At 45.9% G+C, this 14,805-nt stretch overlaps 1 protein-coding gene across 2 annotated transcripts in view; it reads left to right on the forward strand.

Annotated features, from left to right (window-relative positions):
• Positions 1 to 14,805, forward strand: part of orc3 (origin recognition complex, subunit 3) — a 122,239-nt gene that overhangs the window by 59,901 nt on the left and 47,533 nt on the right. For both annotated transcript variants that reach the window (XM_038799332.1, XM_038799333.1), the window contains 5 exons: positions 279 to 342; positions 2,777 to 2,893; positions 5,797 to 5,876; positions 7,953 to 8,089; positions 13,253 to 13,350. In XM_038799332.1, the coding sequence (XP_038655260.1) occupies positions 279 to 342; positions 2,777 to 2,893; positions 5,797 to 5,876; positions 7,953 to 8,089; positions 13,253 to 13,350 (496 nt within the window). The remainder of the gene's footprint in view (positions 1 to 278; positions 343 to 2,776; positions 2,894 to 5,796; positions 5,877 to 7,952; positions 8,090 to 13,252; positions 13,351 to 14,805) is intronic.

A 14,805-nucleotide genomic window follows, 5' to 3' on the forward strand; every position in this document is an offset into this window, starting at 1 on the left:
TTAAAAAAGAGGCACATCCAGAGTTAGAGGTTACAGGACGATTTAAAAGATTTTTAAAATTGAGAGAAGTACTAAACGGCTATTTGTTGTACTTTATTTACAATATTAAAAGAAAATACCGTGTTGCAGTCGACTGAGATATGTTTTATAATTGGAGTGTTATTATTCAATCTTGCAATGCTGCCACCTGAAAATCTAATTTGTAACCACTGTTATCATAATATCTCAATAGGCTGCTCAACCAGGAAAATTAATCTATGTGTGCATTTTAATTTTAGATATGTTGAAAAGCAGGACTCGGAGAAGCAGATTGAACTTTTGACTAATGACCAATATTTAAAGGTAAACTTGAAGATAAAAGCAAATTATCAGGTGGTTGCTGGAACAAAAAAACAGAAAATGCTGGACAATCTCAGCAGTCTGACAGCATCTGTGGAGAGAGAAGGGAGCTAACGTTTCAGGTCTGGGCGACTCTTTGTCAAAACATCCAGACTCGAAACGTTAGCTCTCTTCATAGATGCTGTCAGACCTGCTGAGATTGTTCAGTATTTTCTGTTTTTGTTTAAAGGTAAACTATTGTGCATTCAAATAGTTATGTGGGCTAGTTGCCTCTCCTACTCATCCTTGCTGATTTTCACTGGCTTTACATCATCCTAAACATTAAATTTAAAATATTTTGTCAAATCTCTTCATAGCTTCAGCACACCCTATCTCTTCAGCTTTGCGTATCTTCCAGTAACCTGTGGTTCTTTGACTCTGGTCTTTGCATCTATACTGCCTTTGGGTCTTTGAATTTATTTAAGGCAGACTTAGACAGATTTTTGATAGACTAGGAAGACAAAACCAATGAGGAGGCAGACTGAAACGTGGAGTTCAGAATACAACCAGATGAGCTTCATGTTATTAAATGGTGGATCAGGCCCGAAGGGCCAATTGGCCAACTCCTATGTTTGTTGACAGTCTCCAGATGTTTCAATCCTATGCTCTGAAATGATTTCCCAATACCCCTGTGCTCTTCCTCTCGCTGCATCTTTTAACAACCTTATCGAAACCCATTTTAACAATCAGACTTTCATTCACCTCTTTTAGTTCATTAAAATGTCACTCGATTGCCCCTTGACTCTTTCTTCTTCGCACCCACTCTCCACTGTGTAAGGCACCTTGGGATGCTGCTACAATACAAGGTGCTGCATAAATATCCATTTCTGTTGAAATTACTTTTGCCTCCTGAAGTCAATATAATCAAAAGGTCTGTCTATGTTTTCAGAAGATTGTGGTTCCGGGTGCTGATGCTTCTCCAAAGTAGAAATATTTAATTAATATGAGTCTAAAAGTAAAGAAATAATGATGAATTGATGCAAAACTTGGTTAAGCCACATTGGAGTGCTGTGTGCAGCTTCAGTGCTGCAATATAGAAATGCCATTGAAGACATGGACAGCGTTCAACTTAGATCTGCCAGACTGGGATAGACAGTAGACAGTCCGGGGAATGGGGAACCCAAGGGTGAAGGAGGCCCTCTGATGGGATAAGGAGTCCCGTCCCCCCATACAATCACTCCTGACAGCTACCAGCACTCGTAGGGCAATGTACTGGGCTGGATGGCCTGCATGGGTCTCTGTTGCTGGTTAAATCCCAGCGGTTGCGGGATGAGGCCCTTAAGTGGGTAAAGGGCCTTAATCAGTCCATGTGTGGGGCCCCTTCTCTACCACTGGTAAAGTTGAGGCAGGGACTGGCTGGTAGGTAATAGGCATAGATCATAGAATTTACAGTGCAGAAGGAGGCCATTTGGCCCATCGAATCTGCACCGGCTCTTGGAAAGAGTACCCTACCCAAGGTCCACACCTCCACCCAGTAACCCCACCCAACGCAATTTTGGACACTAAGGGCAACTTAGCATGGCCAATCCACCTAACCTACACATCTTTGGACTGTGGGAGGAAACCGGAGCACCCGGAGGAAACCCACGCACACACGGGGAGGATGTGCAGACTCCGCACAGACAGTGACCCAAGCCGGGATCGAACCTGGGACCCTGGAGCTGTGAAGCAATTGTCCTATCAACAATGCTACCGTGCTGCCATGGCACTCAGTACCCCCTCACCCCACCCCGCCTCAAACCTGCTGCCAGGGGCCTGTATAATCCCTCATATATCCTCCATTTGGCTCAGCGACAAGGGACTAATCAATTTAAAATTGTCTCTCAGGCAGATAGAAAGAGGTTACTGGAGTATGGGATGCCTCTGTATCACAGGTAATAGTTGCGACATAGATCTTTGATTATTTTGGGGAAAATTTGGATAAATGGAGGAAAATATTTTAAAATAAAAAGTCACTTTGCAGGAGAGAGTGGAGAAGTGGGATTCATTTTGGACTGTTCTGGCAGGTGTGGGCTCGAATATGATGGGATTGCAAGGCCTTACTCTATGCTGTAACTTGTTACGGTTTTGCATGTGGGCACAATTTAATGTCGTATATGTTGTCTACCAGTCATGGCTGACTCTGTAGTTGTAATGTCATGAACTGTAGGTGATTTTTATTTGTTCTTGATGTGCGTAAGTCATACCAACCACCCATCATCAAAATTGGCAAGAACAATGGATTTTGCTCCTAGCAATAACTGTGTATATATCCAGATAATGAAGCACTAAATGGTACTTTAAGGACATACAAAAATGTACCCTGAGTACCTGAGGATTTTCAGTTCACTGATGTGCGTTAATCCAAGATAAAGTAATAAAAGCTGCTTCCTTTTTGTTTGCCCTTCAAATGACGCAGGATGATGTTCAGAAGCTGCTGCTAGACCTTCACATTTATCACAAGAATTACTTCCCAGTTCTGAAATGTCTGCATGTTACCACATCGTCTCTTCCAAAGTATCCTTTAGGTAAACAGGTGCGTGTTCCCTTATATTGTACCTCATAAATAAGACGAGGAATTTTTTTTATTGTTTACTCTTCCAAAGATGAACAGAATACCCTTTTGTTGAGTATTGTGGAAGAATGGTTGTGTGAGATGTCATTGGGCATTTATACGAAAATGAAACAATATGACTCATTTGCAAACGCTTGCCTTTTTAAAAATAAATTTAGCATACCCAATTATTTTTTTTTCCCAATGAAGGGGTAATTTAGTTTGGCCAATCCACCTAACCTGCCCATCTTTGGGTTGTGAGGGTGAAACCCACACAGACATGGGGAGAATGTGCAAACTCCACACGGACAGTGACTCAGGGCCTGGATTCGAACCCGGGTCCTCAGCGCCGTAGTCCCAGTGCTATCCACCGCGCCACATGCCGCCCTGCGAACACTTTCCTTATTACAATGCTCCCCTCATTGCCATCAGCTACCATAGAAAAGAACCTACACTGCTTCAAGGATGGGCAGCATGGTAGCACAATGGTTAGCACGATTGCTTCACAGCTCCAGGGTCCCAGGTTCGATTCCCGGCTTGGGTCTGTCTGTGCGGAGTCTGCACGTTCTCCCTGTGCCTGCATGGGTTTCCTCCGGGTGCTCTGGTTTCCTCCCACAATCCAAAGATGTGCAGGTTAGGTGGATTGGCCATGATAAATTGCCGTTAGTGTCCAAAACAAGATTCGCTGGGGTTAAGTAGGGAGCTCTTTCCAAGAGCCGGTGCAGACTCGATGGGCCGAATAGCCTCTTGCACTGTAAATTCTATGAATACTCCTAACCATAATTCACCATCCAAGAACTCGATTACGCTTGGTTGAGTATAGTGAGTACTCTCTGCCTATGGCGAACAGTTGAAGAAAGGTGTTACTTAATGCAATTCATTGGGATGTATGGCCTTCATACCCCATGGTTGCAAAACTCAGAACATAAAGTCCAACATGAGATGTGATTCCGCAAATGGACAGGAGTTGCTGAATAATCCCGAGGGTGCTAAAAATGGTAGTAACAACCAGTTTAAGATCATCAGCCAGGCTCACAATGTGACAACTTGTGCTTGCCAGAAGCTACATTTATTCATACACAGGACCCTGTCCTCTGCAGGCAAAAAGAACACGTCCTGCCATCGTGTCTTTTTCAATTGAACAAAAGCGTGGAGGACAACTGTTCCCTAATGCATTTCCCATGACAATGCCTCATCCCAATCAAAGTTGACTTGCCATTTAAAATTTAAACAAATGCTTGTGCAAATAACGTCCCTGGTGAATTCCCCATGGCAATGTCTTGACCAATCGGTCTTGCCAACCAACCAGCCTCCCTTTTCTCTTGGAATATAAATTGTTGCTCCCTTTGAATTTTACAGGCGAAATTCTCCCATCGGGAGACTAAGACCAGACGCCGGAGTGAAAACCAGAGTGTTTCACTCCGGCGTCGGAGGCCGCTCCTCGCCATCTATTCTCCCACCCCCGAGGGGCTAGGTGCGTCGCCGCATCATTTACGCGCGCTGGGCCTTGGCGCCGCGTAAATTACGCAGCCAATGCGTGTAAATGACGTAACCCGCGCTTGCGCAGGTTGGCCGGCGCCAACCCGCGCATGCGCGGTTGCCGTCCTCCCCGCGGCCGCCCCGCAAGAAATGTCGGATGGATCTTGCGGGGCGGCGGAGGAAAGGAGTTCCTCCTTCAGAGTGTATTGGGCAAGCCGCTCGGCCCACCCGGGCCAGAGAATCGCCGCTCGGCCATTACAAACGGCAAGCGGCGATTCTCCCAACGGCCAGCCGTAAATCTCGCCGCGTCGGTTTGAGGGGGGTGGGAGAATCACCTGCGGGTGCCGGGGCGGCGTGGCGGGACTCGCGCGGCGCCCCAGGGATTCTCCCACCTGGCGTGGGAGGGCAGAATTCCGCCCTACATTCTTGCATCTGTTCTGATGAGTGCAAGACAAAAATTTCAATAGCATGCCTCTTTTTATTCAGCAATGCTAGAGGGTGTAAAATTATTTTATTAAACTATCATTTTTCTTTATTGTTACACATGGAGGAAAATATACCCAAGAGAACAATAATATGGGCCTTTTTTTTTAGGGCATTAAAGGATTGATTGTTGTGAATTGATTGTGAACATGGGGCTGGTTTAGCACACTGGGCTAAATCGCTGGCTTAGAAAGCAGTCCAAGGCAGGCCGGCAGCATGGTTCGATTCCTGTAACAGCCTCCCCGAACAGGCGCCGGAATGTGGCGACTAGGGGCTTTTCACAGTAACTTCATTGAAGCCTACTCGTGACAATAAGCGATTTTCATTTCATTTTTCATTTTAGTCCTGGAAGTTCATTGGTGATGCACCCATTTTACTGGTGTGAAGTGGGGAACCTGATTGTTCAGATGTAGAGACACCATTCATTGACAGAAGTATACTGCCTGCCATTTAAGTACAGGGTATTGTATATGCATCCAAGCATTTGCATATGCATTGTGGCTGGTTTAGCACAGGGCTAAATCGCTGGCTTTGAAAGCAGACCAAAGCAGGCCAGCAGCACAGTTCAATTCCTGTACCAGCCTCCTGAACAGGCGCCGGAATGTGGCGACTAGGGGCTTTTCACAGTAACTTCATTTGAAGCCTACTTGTGACAATAAGCGATTTTCATTTCATTTTTCAAGGCCTGTGATTAAAGTAGGCTATTCAATTTCTATCCAAAAGTTTGTCTTTAATTTGCACAAATGGCCACTGAAGAATGCGCAATGAAGTCATGAGGAAGCAGCAGTTTGCTGTTCGGGGCTACAAGTGTTGAGTAAACATTTATTATTTACCAGTGATGATCCTGGTTTTGCAAGGAAAATGATTTTACTCTTTTTATTCTATTGCTCAGTAAATGTTTCTTTGCAATTCACTCTCCACAGATCAGGGAACTCTACATCACATGTTTGGAGAGGAACATATGGGAGACTGAGGAGTACAGCTCTGCCTTCCAACTACTCGGGTAATTGTGTTTATGGTGGTTGTATACTTCAGCTTCACCAGCTGTAGGACGCTGTACTACCAGCTTTGCCTCCTTGTCATGGTTGAGTACTGTACGTGGTAATGTCTGTTCAGCTGTTTGTGGGACATGGGTGTAACTGGTCCATTCTGTCCCCACCCACTCAGCATAAACTCCTCTGCTCCATTCTCCCTAATGTTTACGTAGCATTTAAATGCTACGCTAGTTCAGTTCCTTCATGCGAGTAACTCTAAACAACTCTTTCATTTATGCTTGACTCAGCGTCGTTTCAACAATTTTAAAGGCCCCAGAACTTGGGCAGGGGGGGTGGGGTGTCATAACCCGTCCCCTCAAACGGACGGCACAGGAATTTCCAGGGAAGTTTAAACTTCTGATGGACAATTACCGTGCACATTGGAACGATACAATTTAAATTGGAGACTTTGGAACAGAAAAAATTAACGGCACTTCTAACATCCTGGGTAACAATAGTACTGGCCATCCCCTGCCCGACCCCGAAACCTCTCTCTTCCCACTCCCCCCCCCCCCCCCCCCCCCCCCAACTCCTCCACCACCCAACCACTTGACACAACCGACAACCTTAATCCCTCATTCACTTACCTTTACATGCTTAATTTCTCCCGGGCTTCTCAAAGTAGCCGAAACCTTTAAATTTACCCAGTTTATAGCAGCTGGTGCCGTAAGAAGGGGCCGTGACTTCACTTGCCCCGACACTGCTGCTGCGCTGCACTGGAGGCAGCCTGGAGATGTGCTGCACATTGTGTATTTATGTATGGAACGATGTGTCTGGACAGCCCTCAGAACAATACTTTTTACTGTACCTCGGTACACGTGACAATAAATCTAATCCAATCCAATCCATATATTAGCATATCCTGGATGGGAAAATTGGGTGAGAAATGTGCAAATGAGTTGGTGAAAAGGAGCATAGTGGCAATCCAATGGTGAATGCCCCTCCACGGAAGTTCTGGGCCAATGGCGGGTGGGGGTTAGATTATTCACCCCCTTTTTCAGCGGCGGGTTCTTAGGGACTGGAGAATCCAAAAACTGCTTTTACGCTAGCAGGATTTCATGTTGAGATTGTCCCTGCCAATGGCGTAATGGGGTTTCCGCCATGAAATGTTGGAAATCATGTTAGCATACATTAACAACCACTTAGCGGGGCTTCCCTCTGCATCATTTTATCGTCGGGATTCTCTCTCTCCACCCTCCACCCTCCGACATGACAGTGGTGGAGTTTGACAGGTTTTGACAGAAATGGGGACTTGACTAACAGAATTTGTCATGGGTATGCAGGTACATACAGCTTCCAGGGCGGAGAGGATCATACACTACCCCCTGACACTCCCGGGGGGGTGGGGGGCTTCCATTGTGGAAGTTCAGGGTGGGGGTGTCCTGGTGTGGGGGTATTGATTTTTTTTTACAGGGCGGCCCAATCCGTCGGGAACCAAGATTGCTGACGGGGTGGGGGGATTCAGAGCGTCCCCTGCCAGCGTAACGTCGTGTGACCCGCCCCTTCCTTTTTTTTTTCCTAAATGTTTACAAATATGGCAAGTAGGAGCTGCTTTCTGCTGTGTCAGTCGTCTTCATCTCTTAAGAGGTAGAATTCCCTGTTATTTTCTGGTTCGGTGCAAGATGAATGAGCCAGTCCAATGTCGCTCCAATCAGTTCAACCCTGACTTAAACCACTAGGCAGCATGCAACAACTGCCTGGGATGATTATTCCTTCCCAGTGTTCATCATGGACTTTTCCACTCCTAATCTTTGTCATCTCAATTGCTGCATGTTTCTAGTAGTTTTGCCATTTGTAATATTCCTACAGCAAGGGCGATCTAATATGAGACGCACAGAGCTTCCCATCTATTCCACACAATAGGGGAAAACAAAACCACAATAGCATATTGTCACATCGGCTACAATCTCCCTGAATGGCAGCAGAACAAGCTCGAGAGGCTGAATCACTGTTCCTGTGTTAGGTGGAAAAAGGATGCTCGTTTCAGTACATTTGTTGAATTTGTGGTGCGATTAAAAGTGTTTTTTTTTCTCTATCTGGTCCAGAATGATGTCGAAAGATGAGCTGGTGTGTTTGCTTCAGAAATGCAGAGACATTTTAAAGTCCTCCAAGCAGCCGAAAGCCCTCATTGACACACTGCACACGCTGGAAGAATTCCTCACCCGGTTTCAAAAACTGGATGGTAAGTGCAGAGCAATATATTCAACTGATACAACATGGTAGCGCGACAAGTCAATGTTTTTGTTGTGTAGAACGGGGCTGCACGATGGCACAATGGTTAGCACTGCTGCCTTACAGCGCCAGGTACCCAGGTTCAGTTCCGGCCTTTGGTGACTGTGTGGGGTTTGTACTTTCTCCCCGTGTCTGCGTGGGTTTTTTCCGGGTGCTCCGGTTTCCTCCATCAGTCCAAAGATGTACATGTTAGGTGGATTGGCCATGCTAAATTGCCCTTTAGTGTCCAAAGGTTAGGTGGAGTTACGGGGATAGGGTGGGGGAGTGGGCCTAGGGTAGGGTGCTCTTTCGGAGGGCAGGTGCAGACTCAATGGGCCGAGTGGCCTCCTTTTGCACTGTAGGGATTCTATTCTACGTTATGCTATGAGAACTAAGATACCCGGTATCATGGAATGTAGGTGTGGAGTTAAGTAAATGTGCCAGTTGACATATTCTTACACATTTAACAATTCATTTAATTCTATTTTTTCAAATCAAACAAGGAGGCCATTTGGCCAATCGTGAGCCGCTATTGACTATTTGGAAAGAGACATCCAATTTGTCCCACTCCCCTGCTTCTATTCCAATAGTCCCGCAAATTTATATTTTTCAAGTATGTATATACTTTGCTTCTGAAAGTAATATTGAGTCTCCTTCCTATACCCTTTCAGGCAATGCATTCCAGATCATCCCAACTCGCTCGGTTTAAGAAAAAGATACTCTCTTCGTTACTCCTCAGATGCCTTTGGAGACTATCTTAAATTTGTAACCCCTTGCTGTGGAAACCTTTTCTCCCTATCTAATGTTATCAAAGCCACTCGCCTCTATAAAATGTCTCAACGTTTTCTACTGTCAGGAAAACAATGCCAGCTTCTCTGGTCCACATAACTGAGGCGCCTTATCCCTGGCAAAGTTCCATTACATCTCCTCTTCGCCTTCTCTAAGGCCTTGGACATCCTTCCTGAAGTGTGATGCCCATAATTGGGACACAACTCGAACTGAAGCCTGACCTGTGATTTATAAATATGTAGCATAATTTATTTGTTAATATACTCCTTACCTCTATCCATAAAGTCCAAGGATATGATTCTTCCCCCCCCCCCCCCCACCCCCCCCCCCCCCCCCCCCCCCCCCACACACACACACACACACCCACACACACACACACACACGCACGCACTGATTGTCATTTGCTTAAGAGAACATTTTAAATGGATACAAGACCTTTTGTTCCAGTTAATTGTTGCGGTCACAACCTATTTATCACGAGTCATATTGTTTATCATGCTGAGGAATGTCAGTGGTGGAGAGTTGGAACACATTTGACAAGCTGTGTTGAGTAATGTCGGATGAGATAAAACGCAGGCCAGAAGCAAGTAAGATTAATACCGGCAATGAGAATTTTGCCAGTACTCCCATTATTTATCTCTATGGCCTTTGGGTGAGGATGCCTGAATAATGAAGCCAACCAAAATTCTTCATGCAAAACCCCTACAGCTTGTACAGAAGATTATATAGAGCCCTTTATCGGTCTGTACATTACTGCATTTGGATTTCGGTTTCAGAGGTGAAAAGATATTTCCAAACTACTATGCCAGCTGGGCAGGCTCATTTCTTACCTGTTTGCATTTGTTAATCCAGTGAGTGATGAGAGCTTTCGACTCAATAGTGGAGTATCATCTCTAAGAAACTTACCCGGCATTTTGGTTTAAAAGAAAATTGGTCAATTGCCAATTGGCCAGGACTGCAATTCGGGAAGCCTTGCTCCTTATTATACAGAGTTACATGAGAATTTACAATGAGAACATTTTAGGTCACCATGGGTATTTGTTGGATTGCCAGCTCTGGTGTACACGTATTCCTAGAGGTTTCATCACATGACCTTCCGCCTCCATCTGCCCAGTCCAAAAGACTTTTATTCCCCCATCTTCACTAATTAAATTCGATATTGCATGGTAAGAATAGGGGCAGAAACAGGCCACTCAGCCCGAACAGGTCCTTTTTGGTGTTTATGCTCCACACAAGCCACTCCTGGCTGTCCTGGTCCACAAGGGGCGGGTTTAGCACACTGGGCTAAATCGCTGGCTTTTAAAGCAGACCAAGGCAGGCCAGCAGCACGGTTCAATTCCCGTACCAGCCTCCCCGGACAGGCGCCGGAATGTGGCGACTAGTGGCTTTTCACAGTAGTTTCATTGAAGCCTATTTGTGACAATAAGCGATTTTCATTTCATTTCATTTTCCTCATTCTGCTTTATCTAACCCCATCTATGTATCCTGCTGTCCCTTTAACCCTTTTGCGCGTATCTAACTTCCTCTTAAAAGTAAATGGGAGGTGGACAAAACTTGTGTTGAGTAATGTCAGATAGGATAAAACGCAGGCCAGAAGCAAGTAGGATTAATACTGGCAATGAGAATTTTGCCACTACTCCCATTATTTGTCTCTTTGGTCTTTGGGTTTTACTGTCTTTATGATATTTCTCTTGGGTCGCTCAAGTTAATCTTTTCTGATGGAGTCTCCAGGACATTTGTGGAGAGTTGATTGCGTACTCCTTTCCTTGGTACATACAGCTGGTTGATATAGTCTCCCACCACAATGCTCCTGATGAGCAACGTTCAATCCTGAGTCAACAAAATGTCAGGAGGCAGAGGTTTTAAGTGATCTACTTTTGTATTGCTGGACGTCAGAAATAAGGTGTAGATTTAATTGAGTTTCTGTGCAGGGAAGGATAAACCTGTAGTTAGATTCATGTTAAACAAAGGTGTTTGCATGTCTTGGGTGGGGGGGGAGTTGTTTTCAGTTCAAACTATGTTTGTATTGTGTTGGGAAAGTTTATGGTGTGTCAAGTAAGAAAAAACTTGAACAAAAGATGGGATGTTGTTGCTTAGAAACCATGGGCCACTTTTAGGGGAAGAGACCTTTCTTTGTGTTTTGTTTAACCGAACAAGAGGAGAAGGAGCTTAGCAGTGAGAGAGGGAACATCTCTCATAGCACTGCAAGAAAAAAAACCATAGTTAAGGGAACAGAGTACTGTTCATTGAAGTCACAGAAGCTGATAAGAAGTTGGCTACTGAGAAGTCAAAGATATCTGAAGTGATCCTAAGGTTTATGATGGGCGCAATCTAACAGCAAAGTTTCTATTTGTGGTGGGTTTTGCAGGGAGTTTATCTCCAACTCCATTGCACTATCTAACCACATGTAGTCACTTTTCTGGGCCCTGGGAAGTTTCTCACTGCCGCTCTCCCCCCCCCCCCCCCCCACCCACCCACCCAACAATCCTCCGGAGGTTCCTCCATTTCCACCTTGAACCGCCCCTCCACAACGTTCATTGCCCCCCTCCACCCTCCTTTCATGTGTGCATGACCCCCCTCAGATCTGACCCTTGGTCGTGCCACCCTGGCACAAGGGCAGTGTTCCTGCCAGCCTGGTAGTATCAGAGTGGCAGTGCCAAGTTGCCAGCCTGGCAGTGCCATGGTGCCACATTCCAGGGGAGACAGGGGTCCACCCTGCCCTGTTCCTGGCCACCTACGGGGCTCCAATGGCCTGGGAGACACTCCGCTCTGGGAGAGGGGTGTTGGGGGGGGGTTCCACCTGGTCCAAGTTTGTGTGGACCAATACTGAACTGCACCCGAACTGGGTCTCTCTTGGGAGGGTGGATGTGGGAGCACGCCGGTGTCAGCACATCTAAATGGGTTTTAAACCCATTTTGGCATGCAAGGCTTGGCCCCGCCCATTGTGCGTGGGATCCTGACCACGCCGCCTCGCAAGACCTGGGTGGATCTTGCGAGGCGTACCAGCTGTCGGGAAGCTTGGGGGGAACCTCGAGCTCTGATTCGGGCAGGAAGTGACAGGTAGATCGCGTCCAATATCTTATAGCAGCCTGTGAAGTGGTAATTGAAGCACTTAGTGGTTGGATCCCTGAGAGTTTGAGGTGAAGCTTGAAAGCATGTAAGACAAACAAATACTGGAAGAAGAGTTGTAAAACTTGGAACCAGATCCTTGTTGGGAGCAGCTGCGGGAAAGCATTGCTTGAAAAAAGATTTTAAAGCGTGTCTTCTTGAGCGTGGGCTTTGGACTCACTTGTGTGGAAGCCAGAGTCTAGTGAGATAAGTCGGCTCACCGTGTAAGAATCATTTGGGAGAATTTGAGGAGAAATCCACATAAGTTCACTTGGTTTCAGAGTGGAGTGTGTCTGACCGCAGTCAGCCTGTGGGCTTATAGGGACTATGTGTTTACTGAGAGCATTATAGCATACGGTATATTTTGTAACCTGTGTTATCCTTAAAATCTGTGGACACTTGTGAAGATAAGTGAGAGTGAAGGAGTATCATATTCTGGTCAAACCTTTCTTGTTCAATATATAAATGTATTTTTTGTTATTAAAAGTTAATTGATAGCCCTGTGACTCTGTTCAAAAAAAGTAAAAGTTATGGGGGTGAATTCTCCACTGGTGGGTTTTTCCGTTCGGCCGGCAGCGCACCCCCGCCCACGGGTTTCCCAGTGGCATGGAGTGGCTACAATGAGAAATCACATTGGCCGGCTGCTGAAACGAAGAATCCCGCTGCCAGTGACGGTTCACCACAGAGAAACACTCAGGTTTGGAGGCGGAGAATTCACCCCATGGCCTTTTGAGCCAGGGTTCCATCCTTAGATCTTCCCATCAATTAGTAACATCAACTGGGATTTTAACAAAGCCTGTGAATGGCATTTAAATAACACCATCACAGGGGATTTTTTTTAAAATTCCAGTTTTCCGCATCCTCTGTGGGTGGCACGGTAGCACAGTGGTTAGCACTATTGCTTCACAGCGGCAGGATCCGCGGTTCAATTCCCGGCTTGGGTCACTGTCTGCGCGGAGTCTGCACGTTCTCCCCATGTCTGCGTGGGTTTCCTCCGGGTGCTCCGGTTTCCTCCCACAAGTCCCGAAAGACATGCTGTGAGGTGTAATTTGGACATTCTGAATTCTACCTCCGTGTACCCGAACAGGTGCCGGAACGTGGCAACTAGGGGAATTTCACGGTAACTTCATTGTTGTGTTAATGTCAGCCTACTTGTGACAATAAAAATTATTATTAGTTATTATAGAAGAAATAATTCAGCTGTATCTTGCAATAGTTTTTTCTCATTTGTGTCTAGATATTGTTCCTGTGGCGGAGGTCAAAGAAGATGAAGATCATAAAAAGTCACCACGGAAATCACTACAGGAAAAGACTGATCTTTATCAGCTCCAAAAGGTTCTTTGATTTTCAATTAATGTTTTGCTTATTTTTCTGTAATGTTTCCATCTCCAACTTACAGGTTGTTTCTGTTCCATCTTCCAAAAGAAGCCGCAAACTGGCACTGCGTGTTTAGATAAAACCCTTGCTTGAAGGATTTCTGAATTGAAGTCGAGATGATGTTTTTGGTTTGGTTTGCACGCATAGTCATGCCCATGGAACCATACCTTACAGATAATGTCCCAAACACCATCACCATCCCTGGATATGCCCTGTGCCACTGACAGGACAGACCCAGCAGAGGTGTCAGCACACTAGTATATAATCGGGAGGGCGCTGTCCTGGGAATCCTGAACATCAACTCTGGAACCCATGAAGTCTCATGGCATCAGGTCAGACATGGGCAAGGAAACCTTCTGCAGATTACTACATACCTTCCCCCCCCCCCCTCCCCATAGCTGATGAATCAGGACTTCTCCATGTTGAACATCACTTGAAGGAAACACTGAGGGTGGTAAGGGCACAGAACGTACTCTGAGCGGGGGAGTTCAATGTCCATTACCAAGAGTGGCTCAGTAGTACCACCATAGACGGAGCTGAATGTGTCCTAAAGGACATAGCTGCTAGACTGGGTCTGTGGCAGGTGGTGAGGGAACTATCAAGAGGGAGAAACATACTTGACTTCATTCTCACCAACTTGCCTGCCGAAATTGCCTCTGCCCATGACAGTATTGGTATGAGTGACCACCACACAGGCCTTGTGGAACAAAGTCCTATTTTCACATTGAGGATACCCTCCATCGGGTTGCGTGGCACTACCACCTTGCTAAATGGGATGATCTAGAAGCTCAAAACTGGGCATCAATGAGGCGCGCTGGGTCATCAGCAGCAGAATTTTATTCAACCATCATCTGCAATTTCATGGCCCGCCATATTCCCCCACTCTACCATTGCCACCAAGCCAGGGAGTCAACCCTGCTTCAATGAAGAGTTCAGGAGAGCATGCCAGGAGCAACACCAAGCATACCAAAAATGAGATGTCAACCTGGAGAAGCTATAAAACAGGTCTACTGGCTTGCCAAACAGCAAAAGCAGCAAGTAATAGGCAGAGTTAGGCAATCCCATAAACAATGGATCAGATATAAACATAGAACATCGAAAAATACAGCACAGAACAGGCCCTTCGGCCCATGATGTTGTGCCGAACTTTTGTCCTAGATTAAGAACAAATTAATCTACACCCCATCATTCTACCGTAATCCATGTACCTAACCAATAGCCGCTTGAAGGTCCCTAATGTTTCCAACTCAACTACTTCCACAGGCAGTGCATTCCATGCCCCCACTACTCTCTGGGTAAAGAAACTACCTCTGACATCCCCCCTATATCTTCCACGATTCACCTTAAATTTACGTCCCCTTGTAATGGTTTGTTCCACCGGCGAAAACGTCTCTGACCGTCTACTCTATCTAT

This window comes from Scyliorhinus canicula, chromosome 6 (genome assembly GCF_902713615.1).
Source record: "Scyliorhinus canicula chromosome 6, sScyCan1.1, whole genome shotgun sequence".
Lineage (NCBI taxonomy): Eukaryota > Metazoa > Chordata > Chondrichthyes > Carcharhiniformes > Scyliorhinidae > Scyliorhinus > Scyliorhinus canicula.